Consider the following 26,261-nt stretch of genomic DNA (forward strand, 5'->3'; position numbering starts at 1 on the left):
TTTCTACAAATGAACATTTGGATAATATTTTGTTAATATATTACCCCAAAATGTAACCTGTATGGTAAAACATTCCATAAGATCCCTATAATTCCATCCACATCAATGTACTTAGGAATTATATAGGATCTTTCTAATTCTTTTTGGCTAAAATCTGTGAAAGCTGCATTCTGGAGAGTTTTAATGACCACACAAGTAAGCCACCAGTTATAAGCTTCATCAAGGCATTCATATTCCTCTTTATTTTCTCCAACTGTTTTATGAAAAATAGACAAATGGAAGCTTAGAAATAACGTCACACTTGAAAGAGCACGGGTGTGTTTGGTAGATGTTGCCTACAACAGTCTTTATTGCTTATTATTTTCACTCAGTTTTTTCAACAATCTCATATCAGTCTGCTGTCTTTTGGGTGGAGAGGGTTTATGAAAAGTGGTATGTCTTCCTGATTTCTGAAAGAGCTGATCTTCTGGTGAAGTCTGTGGCCTGCAAGGAATTTCCAAGGAACCCATGGTATTAAAAGGCCCCGGCACGGGGGTTTGTGGACTCCAGTTATAAGGGGCAATTTCTCTTGGAGATTTGAACATGTTCTCTGGGCTGCTGAAAGCTGTGTTTTTCCCAGAAGCATCTTTCTCTTTCTTTGACACGGTATTGTCCTCTCGACAGCTCCATATTTCCACATTGTTTTGGACCTGCTGCTTAATGATCTCCTTTGTCGGGCTGCAGGTGATGAATCTTGTGCTCTTCTGCCCTTTCCCTAAAAGGCTTTTCGAGCTACTGTCCTCTGAGACTTTGTAGGAGTCCAGGCTCATGGCCCTCTGCAGCTTAGCTGCGCTGCTGCTGAGTGGAGATTTCAGGGTGCTCAAGTTTTGAGGCCGGTGGTATTCCAGCCTTCTCTTTGAGATTTTCTCCTGCACCAAGATCCCCTTGAAACTCTCGTGGCTCGAGCTTCGGCCTTGAAGACTCCCTTGGTTTTGGCCTTTTCTCTCAAGCTCCCTCAGGAGGCTACAGAAAGCAAAAGGGACCAGGTAGTCTTGAGGTGGCATGAATTCCAGGAAATACCTGTCTTAAAGACAGAACAGAGACTTACCGGAGGAGCTCACAGGTGGAGGAATGAGAAGGGCCCAGGTAAGTAACTCTTAAATCAAGTGCCCTGTGCAAAAATCCAGTTGCCTCTTGTTCCGACTGACTGGAAGAATCAATTTTAATCAACTGACCAACTAGGTAGAAAGAAAAGAAACATATCTTAATCCCCATACATTTCAATGTGTACCTTTAGAAACTGACAATTAAAATGGATAAAATGAAGTAAGTGCATTTGTAAAGGAACTATTGAGTGATTTAAATGTAATGAAGGTGAGCTCACACCCAGGGGTGTTCTGTTGGTGTCTAGTGTATTTTACAGTCTGTATACTTCTATGTGTCAGGATCTTGTGGGTGTGAACACACCTTCCATTGGTGTAGATCATAGCCTCTCCACACCTTCCATAGTCCCTTTGTTGATTATCTCCAATTTATCTTGTCTATCTCTTGTCTGTACATGGTCATGTTCATGTCATTTTCCCCATTAGATTGGGAGCATCTTGAGGACAGGCACTTTCTTGTGCCTTTCTTTGTATTCCTGGCGCTTAGCATGGAGCCTGGCACACAGTAGGCAAATAAGTGCCTATTGGCTGGACTTGCTATTACAAAAGGGCTGAATTTATAGCTTCATTCATAAACTTGAAATTCAAGTTGCAATACATGAATCTTCTTGGCATTAGTCTATGACAAAGGGACTCTGTGACCCATCCTAGTATTTCATAGTGGAGAAAAAGACTGACACATGACCTTAAGGCCTTTCCATGTCCTCATTTGTCTCCTCTCTAGCTAACAGGTGCTAATCAGACTTAGTTCTACCCAACTGTGACTTCTGCCTGCCTATCACAACTACTACTTCATTGTTTTATGCTTCATGGGATGTTTTGAGTCATATTACTCTATGCAATAATCTCCCATGGCTCCCAATTCCCTCCAGGATCAAATACAAAATCAAAGCCCTTTATCACCTGGCTCCCTCCAACCAAATCAGTCTTCTTACATTTCACTCCCTGACACATACTCTTTGATACAATGACCAGACACTCCATTTCTCAACTCCCATCATTTTCACTGGTTGTTCCCCATGCCTGGAGTGCTCTCCCTCTGATCTTTGCCTCCTGGCCCCGCTGGCTTCCTTCAGGTTCCAAGTAAAATCTCATCTTCTATGAGAAGCCTTCCTCAACCCCTCCTGATTTCAGTGCCTTCCCTCTCTTAACTATCCCCTAACTTATCCTGTGGGTAGCCTGTTTGTACATTTCTGTCTGCTTGTTGTCACCCCTATTAGTTTGTGAACTCCTTGAGAAGGGACTGTTTTTGCCTCTTTTTGAATCCCTGGCGCTTAGCACAGTCCCTGGCACAAAGTAAATACTTAATAAATGCTTATTGACTGACCAACTCATGGTCTGCATCTTGAAATCTCAGGATGGTCTTCCTGAGGCTAGTTCTTCTTAGCAACCCATTTGTCTCCCTTTTAAGTTAATTTAGTGAATTTAGGTGGCAGCTGGGGTGTAAGTGTCAAGGATACAGGATGTGAGACCTGGTTTTCAATCCCAGCTCTGCTTCTTATGACCCATGTGGTATTGGGAAGTGTCTCCCCATATGACAAGACTGAGTGTTCATTAAACTCAAAAACACTCTGAAGTTGAACAAAACTACTGAAAGTTTGATAAAAACTGCTGGGAAAACTGGAAAGTTGTTTGGCAAAAATCTGTTTTGGAACAGTCATCTACATCATATAGCATAAATCTATGCATTGGGAAATGAGTATGATATCAGAAACATAAGTAATAAATAAGTATAATAAACAAACAAACATAAATGAAAGACATAAATAAAATGAGGGGATTGGCCTGGGTTCTTTCCCACTCGAAATCCTGTGATCTGATGAATTACTGAATTATGCCCCCAGCAGGCTAAGCAGATGTCTTTTGTGTCTCATCCCACCTAACCTGGAAGCCCAGGAGAGCTGAGCTCCACCAATATTGGTTGGGTCTTAGAATTGTTGGAAAGCTTAGCATTCAAACCCTGAACTTTGAAGACAGCTCCAAACCCAGGCTCTAATCTTGGAATTCCTCAGGATGACAATTCATTTAAGGCCACACTGAATCCTGATTCATCAACTTACCAATAGGAAGCAGACACTGGACCTACCCCTTAATGCAGACCTACTTCCCAGAGCAACTGGGGAGACAAAGGGTCCTCCAAGAGTGGGGAGAGTCAGAGCATCATTTCCCCCCTCGAAGCTATTGGTTCTATGAGAGACTACCATCAAAGTTCTAGGGATGAGTATGATGGAAGTGGCTGCCGACACTTGCCTTCATGTTCCTCAAATTCTGCCTGGTATAATGAGCACATGTCCTGACCATGTTGTTCAGTAATTTTCCAGTCATATCTGATTCTCTGTGACCCCATTTGAGGTTTTCTTGGCAAAGATACTGGGGCAGTTTGCCATTTCTTTCTCCAGCTCATTTTACAGATAGGAAAACTGAGGCAAACAGGGTGAAGTGACTTGCCCAGGGCCACATCGCTAGGAAGTGTCTAAAGCCAGATTTGAACTCAAGAAGATGAGTCTTCCTGACTCCAGGTCTGGCACTTTATCCACTATGGCGCCACATAAGCTGCCTTCAGGAGCTGATTTAGGGGAGTCCAGTACTGCCTGGTTCCCATGTAGTCCCTACCTATCCATCTGCCACTCATCTCCAAAAGCCATACTCCCCTTGTTCCAGCACAGCCAGTTTCTGACTTAAAGTTCCCTCCTACCCTGTAACTTACAAAATCTGCATCAATGTTCCTATCAGTTAACAGAATATATTGCGTACTCTTTATGGATCTGGGCTCAGTGATAACAAGTATGACTATGTTTTTGGTTCAAGGGCTGGCCTAGTCAGGGTCAGAGAGGCTCATCACCAGTTGGATCAGAAGTTTTCAGGCATAGCCACTCATGAAGAGCATTGACTATGGTGCAGAGAGCCAATCAGAGGCAGGGACTTGAAACCACAGACTTTCTAAGGATTTACAGAACAATTTAAAGGGTATTAGAAAGACTCAAGAAGTGGAAGGCATAGCCCTGGCATTCCAATTACAAGTCAGGCTGGGGCTGTATCCTAAAGGAGGCCAAGAGCTGGGGCTTCAATTGATGGGCACAGTTGCCATTCTCCTGGGGCCCTCTTGGTCCATGGCTCAGAAAATATTAAACCTACTCCTGAAAAATTAAAATAAATCCCATGTAACTGAGATATTTTCATATATATAAAATATGTGCTTGTTGTCTCTCCCATTATATTGTAAACTCTTGTCAAGTAAGGATTGTTTCATTCTTTGGAGTATATCCCCAGTACCTAGTACAGTGCCCAGCACATAGTAGGTGCATAAGAAATGTATGTTGATTGATTTAGTTTAAAATAAAGGTTGAGAGGTTTGGGTTGAGCAGAGTAACAATTATGGCCCTTTAAAGAGTGAGGGTCTGATGGACCCATATCTCCTTTGTTCTGCAAAATAACCTGGCAAGAATAACACAGAGGCTCAGTGCTCACCTATGATCTCATGGCCCCTGTCAGGAGCAGGACTTGAACCCAAAGCACTGTGCTACCTCCCAAAGGCCACCAACTAACAATAACGTAAGCTAATTACCTAATTTACACATGACATTGCTGAGGCTGATATTCAGCTGCTTTTTCACTTGGAAGGAATTAGTCAAGAGTTCCATGTTTTCTTTTATGTTTATCACTCCTCTGTAATAGTCAACTGCATTTTTCCTTTGATATCTGAAAGAAAGAGAAAGTGGGGAGAGAGAAAAGGAGGAGGGAGGGAGGGAGGAAGAAAGAGAGAGAGAGAGAGAAAGAGGAGAGGGAGGAAGGAAGGAAGGAAGGGAAGAAGGGAGGGAGGGAGGGAAAGAGAGGGAGAGAGAGAGAGAAAGGAAGGAAGGAAGGAAGGAAGGAAGGAAGGAAGGAAGGAAGGAAGGAAGGAAGGAAGGAAGGAAGGAAAGAAGGAAGGAAGGAAGGGAAAGAAAGAATGAATCAAAGAAAGGGAAAGAAAGACAGGAAAGGGAAAGAAAGGGAAAGAAAGAAAAAAATTAAGAGAAAAAGGAAGGATGAGGAAGGGAGGAAGAAAGAGAGAGAAAGAAAAAGAAAATTTGATTTAAGTTACAGAATACTGATATTTACTGTGTCATGCCCTCCATCCATCCCTTTGGGGCCATCTTGGGAATCCTTCTCTGTGCCCATCTCCTTCATTACCCATTATGCAGCCCCACTCACCCAGCCTCACCCCTCACCCCATACTCCCTGTACCCCTAGTTTCTCACCTGGCCAATCCCTTCATCTGGGCAGAGGTTTGATGTGCCAGTGACTTTGAGCTACTTGCCTCCTGAAAGGCAGCAGTTCTTGGGATTTGGCAATGGAGGCAGGGGAGAAGGAAAAACACTGAAGATCCTGAGCATGGCTGCAGGCCTCCCCTAGTTAAGTTCAACTAGCCTTGCCATTAGCTTCCTGGCTACTCTATCTTGCTCTCATGTTGCTGTGACCTAACTGCTGTTCTCAACTCTTGTTCACTGGATTGGAAATAAGGACATTTTGGTCGGTGTGTTTGCAAGCAGAGAGGAATCAGGAGCAAAATTATCCCCCTTGGTAGGAATCTCAACCCTTCTAGCTACTGGTATCTTGGAGAAAAAGGTCACAGAACACAAACTCCATTACTTGGAACTCTTTATTCAGCCTTACTTTTCAGTCTTTTTATGGCCACTTATTAAATCTGCCAAATATTCTTTAATTTCTCCAACTAAGAAATGATTCTCTCCAAATAAACTTTTTCGGATACTTAAACATTCTTGAAATTTCAATTTTGCAATAGAAAAGTTCCCACCAAGAGATCTGAAAGTAAAATATATCATGTGTTATTTACTAGGCATAATGACTGGGTGACATCTTGTGAGTTACTAGAAGTTATCCTTCCATTAATCTTTTATTTCATATAAAATTCTATCTGGAGAAACAAATTCAGGGGTCTACATGTAGTGCTCATGGCCCCTCAAAGGCTACCCTAGGTTCAAGCTACTTCGTGAGGATGGCTCAACAGTCACTCAAAGCCAGAGAAAGCCCTCACATGTATTTTAGCAGCCAGCCAAAGGAGGCACCATTTGAAAGCAAAAGACATTTAGTTAAATTAATCAAATGTTAGCAGGGTGACAAAAAAGTGTTTGGAGGTAATATGGCCAAATTACTTGTATTTAGTAATTTTTTAATTTATTTTAAACTTAAATACAAAATGAGTAAAGAAAAAACACTGCCATGTACATAGCAGACTAAAAGAGAGAATTCAATATAAAACAATAAATTTCCACACATAAACATCCATAAACATACACTCATACACATATATGTAAGACCAAACTATGCTTATTTCCATTTGTCATCTGTTTCTCTGAAGGTTGAAAGTATCTTCCTTCCTAAGTCTTTCCATTATTTCCTACACCACAACAATATTCCAATCCAGTCAGATTCTATCTGAGAGATTGTCTCTGAAAGTTTTTGCCTCAATTTTCTGCATTCCTTCTATTCTTGGCTATATACGATTTATTTATACAAGAGATTTTTATTTTAAAATCACTGAAATTATCCATTTTAGACTTCAACAATGCTCTTACCTTATAATATAATTTAAGGTCTGATACTACTAAATCTTCTTTCTTTACATCTTTTTTCTCTGGTTTCTTTGAAGTTCCTGACCTTTTGTTCTTCCAAATGAATATTGTTATTATTTTTTCTAATTTGGTAAGGCTTTTATTTTTAGTAATTTAATCAGGATGACATTGAATAAATAAATTAGTTAGGTAAAATTGTCATTTTAATAATTATATTGGCTTTATCTACCTATGAACAATAAATATTACTTCAATTATTTAAACCTCACTTTATTTGTATAAAAATTGTTTTATGTTTCTGTCCATATAGTTCCTGTGTCTGTTTTGGCAGGTATATGTTCAGATATTTTATATTATCTAGTTATTTTCAGTGGTCTAAAACAATACTGAATAATACTGCTGAGACATAGTATAGTTTCTCTATTTTTCTCTTTTGATTAAATCTATTTTAACTTTGCCTGAGATCATGATTACTATCCCTGCTTTTTTTAATGTAATAAATTCTATACCTGCCCTTTATTTTATCTTTGTGTGTATCTTTCATCTTTATAATGTTTCCTAAAAAGCAACATATTGTTGAATTCAGATTTTTAATCTGCCATCAGTTTCCATTTTATGGGTAAATTCATCCCATTGACATTCTAAGTTACAATTACTTGTTGTGTATTTTCTTCCTTCCCATTTTTCCTCACTATCCTTCCCACTCTATTTACCCTACCCATCCTCATTATTCTACTTTACTTCTACCTGCTACTTTACCCTCCTATTCCTTAACCTACCCATTCTTCTAAGAATCTCTCATCATTCCCAATTAATAAACGGTCAAAGAATATGAACAGGCAGTTTTCAGAGGAAGAAATTAAAGTGATCTACAGTCATATGAAAAAATTTTCTAAATCACTATTGATTAGAGAGATGCAAATCAAAACAACTCTGAGGTACCACATTATACCTATCAGATTGGCTAACATGACAAAACAGGAAGATAATAAATGTTGGAGATGTGAGAGAGTTAGAACACTCATTCATTGACGGTGGAGTTGCGAGCTGATCCAACCATTCTGGAGAGCAATTTGGAACTATGCCCAAAGGGCTACAAAAATGTACATACCCTTTGACCCAGCAATATCACTTCTAGGACTGTGCCCCAAAGAGATATAAAAATGGGAAAAGCTCCCACACGTACAAAAATATATAAGCAGCTCTCTTTGTCAACTGGGGAATGGCTGAACAAGTTGTGGTATGTAAATGAAATCTCTCTCCAATTTACCCCATATATACCTGAATTGTACATTTTGGTAGGTTTGTCTCTCCATTTAGATGATAAGTTCCATGAGTGCAGGGACTGGTTTTGCTGTTTTGCTTTTCTTTGTATCCTAAGCACTTAACACAATGCCTATAACACAGAAGGTGCTTAATAAAGGCTTATCAAGATGGAATACTAATGTGCTATAAGAAATGATGAACAGGAGGACTTCAGAGAGGCCTAGAAGGACTTATATGAACTGATGCTGAGTAAAATGAGCAGTAAAATGAGGAGAACATTGTACACCACAGCCACAGTGTGTGAGGACTGTTTCTGATAGACTTAGCCCTTCACAGCAATATAAGGACCTAAAACATTCCCAAAGGACTTTTGAAGCAAAATGCCATCCAAATCCAGAGAAAGAACTATGGAAGCAGAATGCAGAATGAAGTAGTCTATTTTCTCTTGTGTTATGTTTTGTTTGGTTTTGGTTTTTCTCACGGTTTCTCCCACTAATTTTAACTCTTCTATGCAACATGACTAATGTGCAAATGTGGTTGTTAATAATATGTCTGTAATAATGTATGTGTCAAACCCAAATAAGATTGCATGCCATCTAGTGGAGGGAGGGGAGAGCGAGGGGGAGAAAATTTAAGACATATGGAAGTGATTGTAGAAAACAGAAAATAAATAAATTAATTTAAAAAAAAGAATCTCTCCCTTATCCTCCCCCTGTTCTCTATCCCCTTGACCTCTTATTTCTTTTAAATTTAGAAGATTCTTATACCCTTCTAGATATATATGTTGTTTCCTCTTTAATCCATTCCTGATGAAAGTAAGGTTCTGACACTACCTGTCCTCCACCCCTACTAGCTTCTTCTATCTCAATTTTTCCTTTTATGACTCATTTGTATGAGATAATTATTCCTTTTTATCTTTCCCTACAGTTTTGTTTTTTAGAATCACCCCATCATACCTAGCTCAGCCCAGGTCTTTCCTTCAAACTACCCAAATAATGATGACAATCATAAGATTACTGCTAATATATTTAAATACACAAAGTAAACAATTTGACCTTGAGTCCCTTATAATTGGTTTTTAATGTTTACCTTATATTTCTCCTGGACATTATATGTTGAATTTTCTTTTAAGTTCTGAGATTCTTGTCACAAAAGCCTGAAAGTCTTTCAATTTGTTAAATGTCCATTTCTTTTTTTCATTCAGGATTATATTTTACTTTGCTGGGTAAGTTACCCATGGTTGAAATCCCAGTTCTTTTGCTCTATAGAATATAGTATTCCAAGACCTACAGTCCTTCAACATCGTAGCTGCTGGATCATAGGTAATCCTTATTGTAGCTCCATGACATTTAAATTGTTTTTTTCTTTTTGCTTCCAATATTTTCCCCTTGATCTGAGAGCTTTGAAACTTGGCTATGATATTCCTATAAGTTTTCCTCTTGGAATCTTTTTCAGGTAGTGATCAGTAGATTTTTCTATTTCTGCTTTGCCTTTTTGGTCTAGAACTTCAGAGCAATTTTCCTTGATAATTTCTTATCATATCAAGTTTCTTTTTTATCACAATTTTCAGGTAGTTAAATTATTCTTATATAATTTCTTCTCAATCTGTTCTCCAAATCAGCTGGGTTTTTTTTATGAGATATTTTACTTTCTCTTCTATGTTTTCATTCTTTTGATTTTTTTAAATTATTTCTTGGTGTCTTAGAATGTCATTAACTTCCCCTTGCCCAGTTCTAGTTTTCAAGGAATTATTGTTTCTCTTAAGTTTTTGATTCTCTGTTTCTAGTTGGTTGACTCTTTTCATAATTTTCTCGATTTTCTTGGACTGCTTTGATTTTTTTTCTATTTTTCCTTCATCTCTCTTATTTGATTTTTAAAGTCCTTTTTAAGTTCTTCCAAGAACTCTTTTTGTGCTTGGAACCATTTGACATTTCTCATGGAAAGAGGAGTGACTTTTTAAGCTCCATTATCTTCCTCAGAATATGAATCCAGATCTTCTCTATCCCCATAGTAGCTGTCTATGGTTGGGTTCTTTCTCCTTTGCTTACTCATTTTTATTTATTCATTTTTGTTTTATTTTGGTTTTAACAGCTATTAGTGTAATCAAGTTTTAATCCCAAGGTATGGAGAATGATGCTCCAAGACTCAGGTCCTAATAACTTGTTATTTTCTGAGGTCTGTCCTGAGACCCTACCTTGGGCTCTCCATTCCTACGGTACAGCTAGAGCCCCCAGCCATACTATCCCCCAAAAGATCTCGCTCCATATGGTTCACCTCGTAGCTGCAAACTACAGCTGTCCTCCCTTCCCTGGAATTGAAACCAGGGACTCTTCTCTCCTGCAAGAGCCCATAGTCAGCAGAGTCCTCACCCTTCTGCTACTGCCCTCAGCAGATGTGTGCTAGCTCCTTCTGCCTGACAGCAGCAGCCCAGCCTAGGAGACATCTGGTTAATATAGTTGTGTTTGGCATTGCTCAACAGTGGAAGGTTCTTCAGTCTTCTCCTTAGCCAGCAGACTCCCACACTGTCTGTGAAATGGAAGTTTCTAAGGTTGAGGCTGCCTCTCAACCCAACTGCCCTCCAGGACATACCGTTTATCAGTTCTGCAGAGATAGCCTAGGGGTGTTTGCATTTCACTTCAGGCCAGGTCTTTTCTGCGGTCTTCTTAGGTTGTCTTAGAGCAACTGCTTTACCTTGACTTTTGTTTATTTCTGCTGATCTACATTCACTCTGAGGCCATGTTCCATCTTTTTTTTTTGGAGAGGAAATTTGGAAAGCTGAAAGTTTTCTGACCTATTCCTCCATCTTCCTAGAATTCTCCCCACAAATGACTTTTAAAATTAAATGCTTCAGATCTATACTCTCTCCCTCCCAAAACTCCTTCCCTCTAGCCATCAATAAAGCAAGAAAAATAAAACCCCTGCTACAAACATGTAGTCATGCAAAATTACATCCCGCATTTAGCCAAATTACTTTTGAAGGTCAGGACTTCTGTTTCTTAGTTAAATGGCAGGTGGGAATTTCATTTGCATGAAATACAGTCATCACTAAAGACTCTGCATAAAAGCAAAAATATGTTAAATGATGGACATACTTACTTCAGAATACCTTCTGTGCATTTTAGCATAGCAAAATCATATGGGCTACAAGTGAGTTGTTTCGAGAGGTCAACAGTATTCTCCAGCAAGTGATTTTCCTTTACAGATCCTTGGCTCATAGTCTTTGCCAGGTTATGTAACACCCTGCCTGCAGGGAAAAGGTATCAAAAAAGGAACATGATGCTTGAAATGCATCTGACAATGGATTAATTACAAAAGATGTCGAGATACAAAGGATTTCTGACAATCCCTGCTTTATCTTCTATTGCCAAGATACTTAATGGGAATGTGATTTGTGGCAAGAACACTGGATATACAGACAGAGGTCCTGGGTTCAAATTACTACCTATGTGACTTTGGACCAGCCACATCCCCACTGTGGACTTCGGGTTCCCCATCTATAAAATTAGGCAATTGACGTAAATGGTTTCTATGTAGTCTGCCGGCTGGTCTTATCAATCCTACCCATACAATGTCTTTCATATTCACCCTCTTCTCTCCACTCATACTGCCTATATCATAGTTTATACCCTTGTCACTTATTGCTTGGACCATAGCAGACGATAGCCTCCCAATTTGTCTTTCTGTCCATGGTATTCTCCACACAGCTCCAGAATTGATATTTCTAAAATACTGATCTGACCATGTCCCATCCTTACTCACAAATATTCACTGACTCCCTATTATCACCAGGATAAAATGCAAGGTCCTCCACCTAGCATGTAAAGCCCTATCCAAGCTGATCCCACCTCCCTTTGAGGTCTTATTTCCTATTTCTCTCCTACCCTCGCTCTCTGTTCCAGTCACACTAGCCTCCTAGCTACTCTCCATGCATGATATTCTATCTCCCACCTCCACACTTTTGCACAAGCACACACCACATCCAGAAGGTGTTCCTCATCCACTTTAAAGAAATCCCCAACATCCTTCAAAGCACAGCTTAGTTTTCTCCTCCAACACAAGGTCTTTCTTCATCACCAGACTCAGTAGCACTTTCTGTCTTCGTCTCTCTCTCTCATTTTCTTTTACTTTGGAGGCATGAATTTACTGTGGCTGTTTTTTAATATTTTTGATAACTATTCCAATATAACTGGCTCCTTTTGTAATCCAACGTATCTTCCTCATGCATTTAAAAACAATCTGAGAAGGGGGTGCATGTCTTAACTAGACTGACTAAGACTAAGAATGCCCCCCCACAATACGTCACACTGACTATATATACACACATATATATACATATACACACACACACACACACACACACAATATCCATATAAGTGATTAGATGGCACATGAGAAAAATACTTAGGAGCATCTGTTGAAACAATCCCAGTGTCTTTTCCACATTAGTCATTCAGATTCACATCTCTGTGGCACCACTATGCTTAATTCACATATGAACCCCTGCAAATGGCAGAACCTTTAGCAACTAAAATTACACACAACAGTCAGCATTGTTTCCTGTGTGTTTGAAAGCCACAGATGCTGGAGATTGCTATGACTTAAGTCAATGCCCTCACAAATGCAGCTTCTTGAACAGAAATGAGGAGACTGTTTGGAAGATGTGTCCTTCAGACATTGCTTGTCATTTTTACTCAGTTTATTCCTGGTTATTTACATGCAGAATTCTTCAATTCCAATTTCTAAAGAGTCAGGATGTTATTGGCATCATAGAAAAATGCACAGAGATCACTGATTTCATCTAACCTGTCAAAAACAGACCAGGTGGCACCTTGGATAGAAGCGCTGACCCTAGAGTCAGGAGTTCAAATGCAGCCTTAGACACTGTTTGACTTTGGGCAACCCACTTAACCCCTGTCTGTCTCAGTTTCTTCAACTGTAAAATGAGATCATATAATCACTCCTCAGCTTTTACAGAGGTAACATTATAGAAAATGGTGCAAAATTAAAAAAAAACAAAAACAAAAAGAAAGCCACTAATGTTGATACACTGGACCTATAGGAAATAGGAGGTTAGGTTCCCACAGCTACCAAAAGCTATAATCTTTCACTAGAGATTGCTGAAAATACACTTTTTGGTGTACAATTCTTTATAAGAAAACATTAATTCTGATAATATGTACTTTTCCTAACACAGCAACCATGAAATAACCTATAAAATGCAAATAAAATCGGTAATATGCAAAACATTTTTTCTCACTAGCAATTATCTAGAATTCTGTGATCTTCTGTACTAATATCTCAAAAAAAAAAATTTTTTAAACAACACTGATTTCAGACAATGCTCTACCGCCATGAACCTCTCTACTTTGGCCACCTCTGAGACTTGGCAAGATCTGAACATTACACCTGATACTCCGAATGCACAAGGAACTCTTTACAACAGTAGGGTAAACAAGACCAGTGGAGCAACTAGTAGGATACCAGCCGCTCCACAAACCTGCATCCATGATGTCCTTCATTTTTTTCTCTATTGCACACAGCCATACACTTTGCCAATATAAAAGTGAAAGTGAGATTACTAATAAAATCACAGAAATAATTCAAGTCCCAAAAGTTTGTTAATCTGCAAATATCAAGGATTGAGTATATCATTCGTCTCCCAGGGTGGTTGTTAGGATCAAATGAGATAATATTAGTAAAAGGCCTTAGTACAGTGCCTGGCACGTAGTAGGAGCTTAATAAATGTTTCCTCTCATTCCATTCCAAACCCTTTATTTAACAAATAGGGAGACTGAGAAGCAGAAAGGTGATCTGCCCACGCTCACACAGCCAGTTCATTCATGGACAAAGGGACCTTAGATACTATGTATTCCAACCTCTTCACTGAACACATCAGAAAATAGGATCAGAGAGGGAAAGAGACTTGGGCAGGGTCACTACATAAAGTAATCTCCTCTCCTTGATCCCTACTATCAAACTCAGATTTCTATAGCACTTTTGAGGTTTGCAAAGTTGCTTTCCTTACTACAACCTTATGAGGAAGGTAGTATAACTATTGCCCTCACTTTCTGGATTAGGAGACTGAAGGTCGACATATGGATGAAATCACTGCTCAAAAGACAGAGCATGCCTGCTTTCAAATTTTTATGAAATCATTACACCAATATTCTATATGGGTATCAAGGACATCCCTGATGAAAAAATAGGAAGAGGTCAGATAGGCAAACAACACACTCCAGCTGCCTATGAACTGACCATCAGACAGGGAAAGAAAAGGGCAGAAAATATAAGATACCACCATGTTTACTGTTTGTTGATTATCACCACTACTGCCACAAAAAAAAATCACTCCTTCTCTAGCTCTCAGCTTCCTTTCCGTAAAATAAGGGGCCTGAACAAGATGACACTTGAACAGATGCACCTGGGCGAGGAAACTGAGGGTCAGAGAGGTCAAGTCACATCAGGGTCTTTTTTTCTCCCATTCCTAAACAGAATATGGAAAGGCAAGGGGAGAGTAATGTGAAAAAGGCAGGTAAGAAGAGAGGAGGTCATCAAGGATGGGTGAGGAAAAGGCTGCCTGGGATGAGTCATCATTCTCACACTTGTTCTTTCTTGAGACAAGTGAAACCAGTCCTCCATGCTGACCACCCGATGGCACCATCAGCTCGAGACACCTTGCTCAGCCACTGCAGTCAGGTATAGCTGGTTGGGTAGATAGGAGGGAGGAGGTTGGGCAGGAGCATCTGAAGAAGAAGGCTCTATCAGGAAGGCTCTTGACAAAGCACAGATTACTTACAAATCCACAAGGGTGAGAAACACAACAGAGATTGGGGAAGAAGGGAGAAACAGCTTCATTGGAAGGAGTAATACTATAGCACATTTCAGTTTTTCAAAGCAAAACATTTGGTAACAGTGGAAAACACCATCCTGGCAAGGAAGAATCATGGAACTTGGCATTTCGAGAGCCAAAAAGGAACTTATTAAAAACTGTTTCTTCCAATGAGTGAAGTCCTTGTAGATTTGTTTGGTGGAATGATACAGGAGCTGAACAATGATGATGTTTTACAGAAATAAATGAAAGGTAAGCATTTTTTAAATCAATCAGTAAACAGTTACCATGCACCTATGTGCCAGGCACCGTGCTAGGCCTGGGGATACAAAGAGGCAAAAGATAGCACTGCCTCCAAGGAGCTCACAGCCTAATAGTAGAGACAACATGTACACAAACAAAAGTATACAAACATGCTACATACAAGATAAATAGGAAACATAGTTTAGGAAGCTGGCTCCCAAACAGCCCTGAATGGAACCTTTGTTCCCAGCATACCAGGAGGCCTCTAGGAAAGCAGCTTCCCTTTTCTCACAAATCTGTTCAGCTTCCAGTGTTGATTTGGCTCAGGGGTACATGGAAAGACCCTATGGAATTCCTTGTAAACTTCCCCCTATCTACCTTTCTGCTTCAGTCTTTCCAGATTGTGTAAGCCACTTGGTGTCAACTGTCTCCATGTGACCCATGCTCTTTGGAAAAAATAAAAGGCCTTCTGTAAGGATCCTATTTCTAAATAGAGCTCTCCCAAGCTGAGTTGTACTTTGAAGAGTATTTCAGATTCCAAGTCATGCTGCAAAAAGAACCAAAAAGAACAGAGCCAGTAAATGTCCAAATTAAATGTACATTTCCTCCGAGATATCATAGCTGGGACCTTGAAGTGGCAGTAGTGTCCAGAAGGCCTGATCTGGAAGGAAGTCCACCTGTCTTGGGCACACTCACTAGCTGGGGAGCACCAAGATCATCCCAACCTCCCTCAGGCAACATGCTAAGACCATAGGTTAGAGGCTGGCTGTGACCTGCTCAGGGAAAGCAGACTCTCTCTCTCTCTCTCCCTCTCTCTGTTTCTCTTTCTGTTTCTCTCTGTCTCTCTGTGTGTCTCTTTGTCTCTCTGTCTTTGTCTCTCTCTCTCTGGCTGTCTATCTCTCTGTCTCTGTCCCTCCACCATTATATTTCTCATTTAGCTTCCACACATTTTTTTAAACCAGAGGGACGTCTGCTGGCTTTTACCTTCTCCCTGCTATTTACAGCCAATTGCACGGTATTTCTCAGTTACACGGTTGAGGGAATGGGCACAATCTTCAGTTTTGTCTCAAACAATTGATTTCTTCATGTATTTGTAGAACCAAAGAATAATAATGAAAACATGGTTGAAAGTTTTCTAAATAACAGGATAATTTTTTTTTATTTTGAATCATTTTTAAACTTACCTTTATCATTAAGTCCTCAGCTGTAATAAGCAGTTCTTCAGCATCATTGGTCCTGCCTAAATAATTCAAAAATCTTGCAACAAAGCAGATTAGCTGGCATTTCTCATTGGTTGCGAAGTCAGAAATTTTGCAATTCAATTCTAAAATATCAGGAAAGACAAATAATCTATCAGTGCATTTGAAAACCAAGAGAACCTACAGGTAGCATGGTATTGCACAGAAAGAACTGAATGGGTGTTTAAATGCCAGCTCTCCTGCTTACTACCCCTATGACCTTATACTTGTCCTTGCCCTTCTCTGCAACTCAGTTTCCTCATCCGTAAAATGAAAGGCTTGGACTCAACTCCTTTCTATCTCCAAAGGCTATGACACTATACTTAATTATTTCTAAATAATATATTTAAAGTGATTAGCATTCTCCTCCACTAAAATCCCATGCCCCAAACATTTCATAGCAGGGGGGTGATTCCAGGTTCTCAAAGACCAAACCAGCAGAGCCCCGGGCCCAGCGGGTCCTACTTAGTTTGAAAGATTCCAAATATGGACATAATGACATATTATATATCTGTCAACTACCTGGTTAAGTTCAGAAAGGTTCATAGGCAAAGGATCACAGGCCTAGAGCTGGGAGGGACCCAGTCCACTCATTTTACAGATGAGGAAGCAACTCCAGGAAGGTTAAAGTGATTTACCCAGAGTCACACAGCATCATCATCAAAAAAAAATGACCACTGCACAAAGATTTAAAAAAAAATTTTGGCCAAAGTCAATCATGAAAATAGTCTACTAAGACAGAGAGAGACTATAAAGGGGGCACCCTCATCAATGGAAATCCCAGCTCTTTAGGAACACCGAAATACGGACTAGGAGCACCTAAGCTAAGTTAACGTTGATGAGCAAGGAGAAGGAAGCAGGGCAGGCTTCTTAAGTGATGAAGATGTGGCATTTGACATTAAGGTATTTTGGGGATGGGGGGAGAGAAGATAATCGCATCACCAATATACATAATAGCCTCTGAGTATGTACAAATTAGCAGAGAAGCAGACCCAGGGAAGCAGGGTGTCTGTCCCATAACCATATTACACATACACACACACACACACACACACGTCTCCTAGGTCCAAATTGCTCAAAGGGTGGGCCTATGATAACATTATGTTAACACTGTAAGTCAGATTCAACCATAGCTACCTGTCTGAAAATACACACTGACCCTCCTCCCCTCCATAGGGACATTTTTCTTTAGAAAGTCTCAGCCATGACATCACAGCCACTGCTTCTTAAAGATGATGGGTGGGTTGTGTGGAGAACTGGGACAGATCCCCAATGTTCTACTGGCTGTTGTTGGCCCTTTGTTCCCAGAGAGGACCAGTGGTGTCAGGAGGTGATGTCTTGACTTGCAAGTGAATCTGGACTTTAGTGAAGTGGGGCTGTGCAAAGTTGTCAGTCTCCCTTTCAGTGGCAAGACATGGGCAAGACAACTGAAGATGGCCCCAACTCCACTGGTAACATGATGCTGGGAAGAAGTGAGAAAAGCCCCGCCTCCCCGACCTGCTGTGGTGAACTAACGGTGGGGGATATGAACAAGTCCCCCGGGACAAGCAAGCAGAGATCTAACAAGATTGTGGATCCATTCAAACGTTTAAGTATCTACGTCTAGCCGTATGATTACAGAGCACTTTCCATGATTGGACAGATATTTGTATCTTGTCCATAATCTGAAATCTCCCCAACTCTCCCCAACCCATCTTCCAGCAAAAAAAAAAAAAAAAATGCTTTCAATTTTCCTTCATCTGAAAGACGGGGGGTGGGGGGGTGGGGGGGGGAGGAAGAGAGAAGGGAGGGAGGAAGGAGGGAAGAAAGGAGGGAAGAAAGGAGGGAAGGAAGAAAGGAAGGAAGGAAGGAAGGAAGGAAGGAAGGAAGCAAGGAAGGAAGCAAGGAAGGAAGCAAGGAAGGAAGCAAGGAAGCAAGCAAGGAAGGAAACCTCCCCTTCCCTTTTCTGTCTTCTCTGGCTAAGTCCCATTTCTCTCCTCCCTTTTGTTAACAAAGGTCGTAACACACTTTCCTAGACTAGAGGTTCCCAGAGGCCCCAGCACTCTACAGTTCTGACACCATTCCTCCATGCCCTGTTGTCCAGGGGTTGGCACTCCAGGCTCTCATCTCATCCCATGCCAGTGCCTCAGTCTGAGCCCACCAGGATTCCCGCATCTACCTTTAAAGGTAGGTAGAAACAAAGAAGGCCTTGCTGGCTACTGTGAGCTAATATTTAAACAGTCTTGTGCATAAGATAAGATACAGGGTCCTCTGATTATAGGAAAACTGGGAGGAGAATACCTACAATTTCAGGCAAATTCTTAATCATATTTGAATCTCTGTCTCAGAAATAAGATGAAGCTATCTCTATATTTGAAATGAGACAAATAGGATGGTCAGTAACAGCTTCTATCAGTGAATTTGGACTGCTCTCAGCTTTGGAAGTTGGGAGTAGGTAGCATTAATAATTTAGGGATGGAGTTTGAGGAATAAAAGGATCTATTAATAGGACTCTGGCCCTTGCAAATCTGTGAATTAATAGAGCTAACATTCAGACTCAGTGATCATGTGGATTAAAGAAAGAAGGGGTAAGCTAAGGCAGATAGGTGGCTCAGTGGATAAAGCACTGGGCTTGGAGTCAGGAAGACCTGACTTCAAATCTGGCCTCAGACACTCACTAGCTTTAATGACCTTGGACAAGTCACTTAACGTCTGTTGGCCTTAATCCACTGGAGAAGAAAATGGCAAACCATTCCAGGATCTTTCCCAAGAAAACCCCATATGGGGTCACAGAGTCAGACATGGCTTAACAACAACAAAATCGTCACTAAACATAGACTGGAGGATAAGAAAGTTTCTTCACAACTGGGGGCTAGTCTCCCCCGCTTCACCCCTAGTCATTCATTGTAGCCTCCATTCCTGTTGTAGTGGCCACACCATCGCCATTGACCTCAAGGGTATAGACAAGAACCCCCTAATCAGAGGGTTCATCACAAAGGTCTCAGAAAACAAAGCTAGCCCATTTCTAAATGCCTGGCTTCCCCCATTCTCTCACACCACTACTCGTCTCTAGGGGACCACTAGACTCACTCCTAATAAACTTTTCAGTCCTCCCAAAATAAAGTCACTCACAACAGATGCTAGGAAACCTTGCTGTAGGCTTAGAGGAGCCCTGTAGAGTCCTGTGCATGGCTCCTTACACCAGGTTTCCTGTGGTAACTCCCCACAAAGTTATTGCTTAGCATCTGGACCATGGATTATATAGGCTAGAACCCCTTGCTTGATCAATGCAGAACCTTTGTCAAGTAAGGATTCAAACAGGCCTCTGAGGATGACAGATCATTGCTGCAACTGCCAAAGTCCATCTGCCACTAAAAAAAAGGAAGACAAATAGCTCTGAGGTGGAACAGGGCTCCAGCAGCATTTGTCAGAGTAAGGTGAAGATGCAGATACCAAGGCCCTGGACCTCCCAGCTGCTTTTGCAGTAAACACATCTCATCTCCCCAACTAGCCTGTATGCTCTGAGTAAGGAGACATGATCTCTGTCATCTATGCCAACCTCCAGCAGGTAAAGACTGGTGGACTGCTCTGAGCTCTCGTAGGTTCATGGAATTCTCATTAAGGTGCACTTTGGAAGTACTATATTTCTGCGAAAGAAATGAGGGGTGATTTTTTTTTTCTTTCTAGGAATTAAACTTGAAATATGCTGGTCATTTTCAAATTTGTAGATAGTCTTTCCTTGATCAGTGGCTGAGGAGATGGTATTCTTTAGAGACACAGGTCTGCCATCTCATGGTAAAATTAGGTAACTGCTGAATGGCTCTCGGGGGTTAGTAAAACCATGGAATCTAAAGGTGCAATGTTTTGCCACTGGATTAAGCCAACGTAAAATTAGGTTGTAGTTCAAAGCTTTAAGACATGGATTTCATTTGGATTTCAGGTTCAGTGGATGCTAATGAAGATGATCTGCTTGAGTTCAAAATTGAGAACACTGTTTAACACTAAAGACCAAGTTTTAGAGGAAGATTAGGATGCCAAGGCTTGTATCTATGCCCCTCTCTCCACTCTCACTGACATCCCCCTAGTCCAGGCTCAAGATGCCTTTTGCCTTGACTATTACAAAGATTTCATAAGTCTCCCTGCCTCCACAGCTACCAACCCCATACTCATAATCTGCTCCCTCTCCTTCTACCCCTGGTGGTAGTTCATCAGCACCTCTGCAGCTACCACACCCTCGGCACAGCAGCCTGGATGCAGGAGTTCTACACGTTTGATCCCTACACCAAGATGAAGAACGTGCCAGGCACTGCAGAGCTTCTGAAGTATTCCATAGGTCTAACTGACAGATGTTGCCTTCTGCTGGCTCCATCTGAGCCCAGGACCCTGAACTCTTGTGTATCCCAACCATGTTCACCAGCCTCCCTAGAGGATGATCAGTCTGTGTCCCTTCATGCCTCAACCACAGTCCCATAACCCTGTGTCCCTTCTCTCCTTAGACACTTAATCTTCAAGGATAGATGTGACACAGGGTGAAAGTGGCCTATGGGTGGGGTGGGGTATGAAGGCGCACAGGCTGGTCATCCTCCAGGGAGGCAGGTGAACATGGCTGGGATGCACAGGAGTTCAGGGTCCTGGGTTCAGGTGGAGCCAGCAGAGGGCAACATCTTACAAAGCAACCAAGTTACACAGCAAGGGATAACAGACTGCCTGAAGACTATTCCATGAAAGACCTAAAGAAAGATCTCTGGGTAGATTCTCCATGGGAGGACATGGATGAGAATCACAAAGGATGAAAAGACAAGGGTGTACTCTGAGAAAGCCCCACTCTCCATGAGCTCCTGGCTCCATCAAAGTATCCAGGTGTTGTTGAGTGGGGTAGTTCAGAGATTTTGGCAAATGTGCTGAATGGCTGGGGTGAGTGAGTAAATAGAAGAAATTCAAGGCAATAGAATAAATGCTACTAAACAACAACAACAAACAGTCAATGCCTGGTTAGTCATGCCTGGTCTTCCTCTTCCTACCCACAAGAATGTAAAGATACTTATAGACTAGAGAGAGGCATTTGTCCTACGGATTTCAGGTAGAGCAGCAGAGTTGAAGTCAGGGAAGATTTGCTTTCCAACCATGCCCCAGACACTGGGTGGCATTTAGTCAACATGCATCCAGGCAAAAAAGAAAGAAAGGCTATTGACTGTTAACATTTTCTTATTTGTAAATTTCTAAACCGCAAGTCATGTGATACCTGTCCATGTATGCCTTTCTTTTATTTTATAGATCTTGTAAGTTATCATCTTTTTCACCATACTTAGGTAGGCCCCTGTTGTATCGCAGCCAGCTTCTGCTAACACATTCCAGTAATGGATAAGATGGAGCTTTATCCAGAAGGTTGGCCTTGTGGTTTGGGATATTATGGCCAGAGTTCTGTTAAAACAACATATTAAGAAAATAACACATAATCTAGTACTTGAAAGAAGTTATTCTTAAGGAACTTATGAACTAAATCATTACTCAACTTATATTTTTCTCAATCAACATGATTTAGATCAACAAATTGGACATGGTACCCAACCCAGCCTTTATGTAATGGTTTCTATCTAGCCAGGTCTAAATGTGAATTGGCCTCTGAAGAATGGATAGGGAGGAAAAACAGAAATGGATTCAGATCTTCTTAAGATGGAAAATACAACCATAGTTACGGATCTAAACACAGAATACCGTCCATGGACAAAAGGTGTAAATCCAATGTGTTTTTAAAATGTCCCAGCTATAGCCTGAAGAGCAGACTTCTTTGCATGCTGTAGCCTCCTTAGGCCAGGAGCTCCTTGAGGAAATGGACTGTTTTTGCCTTTCTTTGCATCCCCAGCATTAGCGCAGTGAGCGTCACATAGTAGGTGCTTAATAAATGCTTGTTGTCGGCTTGTCTAAGATCGACAGTGGGAAGTAAACTTTACCAATTCATTAGTTTATGTTTCAATTTACATCTTCCCTTCTCCAAAGATGATAATTCACTTAAATAAAAATATCTCCTTTGATTACAGCCTATAGTGATTATTAACAAAAAAGGATTCATGATCTCTAAGTAGCTCTCTAAGCTTTGGAGAAGGTGGTGACGTGCTTTGGTAGAAGGACTTTCCTCACTTGGGAGTTCTCTATACCAAAAAATCAGAGGGTTAATCTTATCCCTATTCTTTAATTTCAAATTTTGCCTTTTATCAAAGCTCAAGCTTTTTTATGTTAGCCTCGCTAAAATAATAACAAACCTTAAATAGGATTGTAAGCAGAAGTAATGAATCTAGGTACTAAAATATTGGACAGGAGCAGTAGCTAGCCCTCAGTCCAAAGGGGTGAACATAGACCCTCCTCCCACCCTTTTTAAAGGGGCACTCTTTTAAATGGGCCATGATTTATTTTTAAAAACTTTGCAAAAAATGAGTTAGTTCCCACCCCTTTCTCTGAGCCCTACCCATGACTGTCTTAGAGCACTCAGACCTCCTCTTCTGAGACTTTTATCTCTTTAACCTGAGTTGATCTTTTAGGTTGTTTGGTCAATTAGTCATGTCCAACTCTTTGGCATTAACAGATGTGTATATGGTCCTGTCAAGTACAATTTCATGTCAGCCTTGGGCAATTCTGAGGGAAATGTTTGGAAATGTCCACTTCACAAAGTCCCTGTTAATGGACTACTGGTTGGGTTCCCTTGTCCCAGCCCCGATCCCCCCAACATTCCAATCAAATAGGAAGTGTTCTGACTTCATAACCGTATCCTGGTGGCCCAATACTCAGAGACTGAAGTTAAAACTTTGAATGAACTGAGAAGATGGGAGAAGGCAAAAGGAACACTAACTTTTTAACATGGCTTTCAAGGGGAAAAGCCCCATCAACCACCACCATGCATTAAACCCTGACTATAACAGAGCTATAAAATGAAAGGAATAATATTTTGAAGAGCCTTGCTGACTATAGGGACAATTGTAAAGAAAAGAAGACACCTTGGATCCAAATTTTCTTGTATGCCTTTTTTAAGAGAGTTTTGTGCCAACTAAATTAGCCCCCAAAATCCCTTTTAAATTCAAGAAGGCAAGCAAAATTATTTCTAATATACTACTTAATGCTTATTAGAGCTACCATATTGATTTTGGGCCAGGTTTCTAATATTTTGTTGTTGTACTTTTGTTATATTGTTAGATTAGTCATAAAGATAGAGACTGAACCTATGATTTCAGTTTCAGTGGGCACAAGGAACTCTGTCTACCAATGCAGTTCCAAATCTTCTCTTAGAGAATTGCCCATAGCTCTGAAAAGACAAGTGACTTGCCCAGGGTCACCCAGCAAGTATGTGTCAAAGGCAGTACTTGAACTTAGGTCTCTTTGCCTGAAGGCTGGCCCCTAGGTAGTAGAATAGAGAAGTACAGTAGACTTGCAATTAGGAAAGACTCAATTCAAATCCAGCCTCAGATACTTAGTAGCTGTGTGAACCTGGGCAAGCCCTTTACCTGCCTTCAATCTCAGTTTTCTTATCTATAAAATGGGAATAACACTTCCTAGGGTATTGTGAAGATAAAATGAGGTAATATTTATAAAGTGCTTTTCAAACCATAAAGTGCTATAATAAATGTCAATATTATAGTTAAAGAAGTTTGTAATTATTCAGTCTTTGCTTTTATGACATATTATGGGTCAAAGGTATGATTCATCATTGATGCTAAGTCCTCTCCAATTTTATTATTTTTTCTATGGGAAAATGTCCTTTATAGAAATCTGCACTAGAAGATGGTGCTGCATTGAAAGTCCTTTATAAAAAGCAAGTAAGGTTTTTCTTTGCTGATGCAGCTAATAGTTTTCTAAAAATTGGATGGGTACTCCTTATACCCTAAACAAACATCAATTTCTCTTTTTAAGACACTTAACAGATAAGTTCAAAAGAAATAGAAAAGAAAACCAAAAAAATAATAGATTGAACTCTTACTAAAATTGGGCAAAATTTCAAGAATCAGAGTATATTGGAAGGAAAAAAATTCCTAGATCAATTCCTAGAAAATCATTAAAATATAAGATTCCTGATTTATATAATTCCCTCAAAGTACGTACTGAATTGGCCCCACTTGACAAACTGAAACGTTGGCAAAAGGAACCCCACCTTCCTTCTCCAAGCATAGACTATGGCTCTGTTCCCTTTCCTTCTGGTCTTTCCACCTAGTTTCCAACTGTCCTAGGCAGAGAAGGGAGTGTATGAAAAGCAGTGGTATCTTGCTCTTGTACATGGCAGGGAAAGCGATGAGATGTTGTGCCACACAATACAAATCAATGAAAAGAATTCCCTTCCTGCCTTCATAGCATCTCGATACACACCCCAACCCTAGTACAAAACAAACCCTTTCGAGTCCTTTCACACAACACGATCATATGAAAATAGTGAAGCTTACTTGGGATTTGTGATAAAATTGCATAGTTCCTCCCAGTTGCCACTCATTTTCAGATGCCAAGGCAATTCTGCATACGCTCTCCAAAATCTGGTTTGTCTCTGGAAGAACTGAGTCAGGATCCGATGTAAATTGGTTTTCTTGCAATTCATGGGGTTCTGAAAGGAATATGGACTGCTTTCTCTGACAGGCGTGATTACACCTAGTTCAAAACCAGTCACAAGTTAACCACCTTCTCATTCTTCTTGATTACATCCAACCTACCTAAAGCCTGCCATATGAAATATGGGATATGCAAATTTATTTTATGACCAGGGAGGTTGGGAAAGCCAAGGGAGACAGGAACCAGACTGAAAAGTCCATGAAAGTCAGTCTGGATAGGGGAAGAAGGACCTCCATTAATTATCCCTGGGACTATCACCTGGGTAGAATATAAACACTCTCCAACTACAACTATTTTTCATCTTTGTCAAGAGTTCATAAACTGGTTTCCACAGACATTTTTAAAAATATTTTGATCAATGTTCTCGAATATAATTTGTTTTCCTTTTTATTCCTGATGTATTTTATTGGATATATTTAAAAACATGATTCTGAAAAGGGCTCTATAGAATTCACCAGACGGAGAGCCAGAGGTGTCCAGGACAACAAACAAAGGTGAGAAGTCCCTGATCAATGAACCTATCTGAGCATCTAGCAATCTCACACATAAAATAAAGTCTCTAGTAGAGTACATGGCCTCTGGTTGCCTTTAAAATATTCCACTTCAGAAGTAACAATCTTCTGCTCTCCAAGCTTCACAAAGGCCAAGTTACCATCGTGTGGCAGCTTCAAAGTTAAGAGAAAGGCTAAATAAAGGCAAAATTACAGTATTCGTATGTAGCATTCCCTAGAAAAGGCACTGATGGATAATAATGACCAGAAATGGTCACATAAAAAACAATGGAGGGCTTTCATAGGTTTTACAGAAATCTAAAATATGAATGCTTCCATTTGAGGGCTGGAAAAGCAATCACTTATGGAATCACAAGCCTAGGGGAACCTGTTCCAGTAATTCAGATGTATCATTAAAATATTATCCAGAGCTCATACCCATTTGAGGGAAATATGGTCCCTAGCAGCAAGTGGGCTTTAATCAGGACCCCCTCTGCCCCAGTTCCTCACTCGCCATTTGCACAACAAATGTTATTTCTGAGGATAATAGACTTGGATAGGATATAGAAGACTGAAAATTTGGATTTGGCTCCCAGGCTGTAAACTTAAGCCACAACCTATTAGGTATAAGGAATGACATGAAGGGTACGAGTAGGTTTATATTTGCCAACAATGTAAGGGACAGGAATGAATCATGACTACATTCTGTTTACATTCTTGGTCTAACAGCCAGGCTTAAAGGCAAATAAGGAGAGGGAAGAAAATAAGGTCTCAATTTTCTAGTTCCTTCTTTTCCATGATGCAGTCAGCTCCCCAGTTCCTATTCCTGCAGCTTCTGGGTCCATCCAGTCAAGGTTGAGGATCACCTCTAGCTCTCAAGATGATAGTGATTAGGGGTGGGAAAAAGGTAGTTCCAA

At 40.5% G+C, this 26,261-nt stretch overlaps 1 protein-coding gene across 8 annotated transcripts in view; it reads right to left on the reverse strand.

Moving 5' to 3' along the window:
- Nucleotides 1–207: 207 nt before the first annotated feature.
- Nucleotides 208–26,261, reverse strand: part of LOC140534585 (putative tetratricopeptide repeat protein 41) — a 72,081-nt gene continuing 46,027 nt past the window's right edge. For 4 of the 8 annotated variants that reach the window (XM_072655764.1, XM_072655761.1, XM_072655763.1 and 1 more), the window contains 9 exons: nt 24,694–24,892; nt 21,513–21,691; nt 16,238–16,377; nt 15,432–15,600; nt 11,078–11,225; nt 5,796–5,945; nt 4,708–4,841; nt 1,088–1,217; nt 208–1,002 (listed from right to left, as the gene is read on the reverse strand). In XM_072655764.1, coding sequence (XP_072511865.1) covers nt 348–1,002; nt 1,088–1,217; nt 4,708–4,841; nt 5,796–5,945; nt 11,078–11,225; nt 15,432–15,600; nt 16,238–16,377; nt 21,513–21,691; nt 24,694–24,892 — 1,904 coding nt within the window. In that variant the 3' untranslated portion in view covers nt 208–347. Of the gene's footprint in view, nt 1,064–1,087; nt 1,218–4,707; nt 4,842–5,795; nt 5,946–11,077; nt 11,226–15,431; nt 15,601–16,237; nt 16,378–21,512; nt 21,692–24,693; nt 24,893–26,261 lie in introns of all 8 variants that reach the window. The other 4 variants (XM_072655766.1, XM_072655765.1, XM_072655768.1 and 1 more) reach the window with 4 other exon arrangements.

This window comes from Notamacropus eugenii, chromosome 3, assembly GCF_028372415.1.
Source record: "Notamacropus eugenii isolate mMacEug1 chromosome 3, mMacEug1.pri_v2, whole genome shotgun sequence".
NCBI lineage: Eukaryota > Metazoa > Chordata > Mammalia > Diprotodontia > Macropodidae > Notamacropus > Notamacropus eugenii.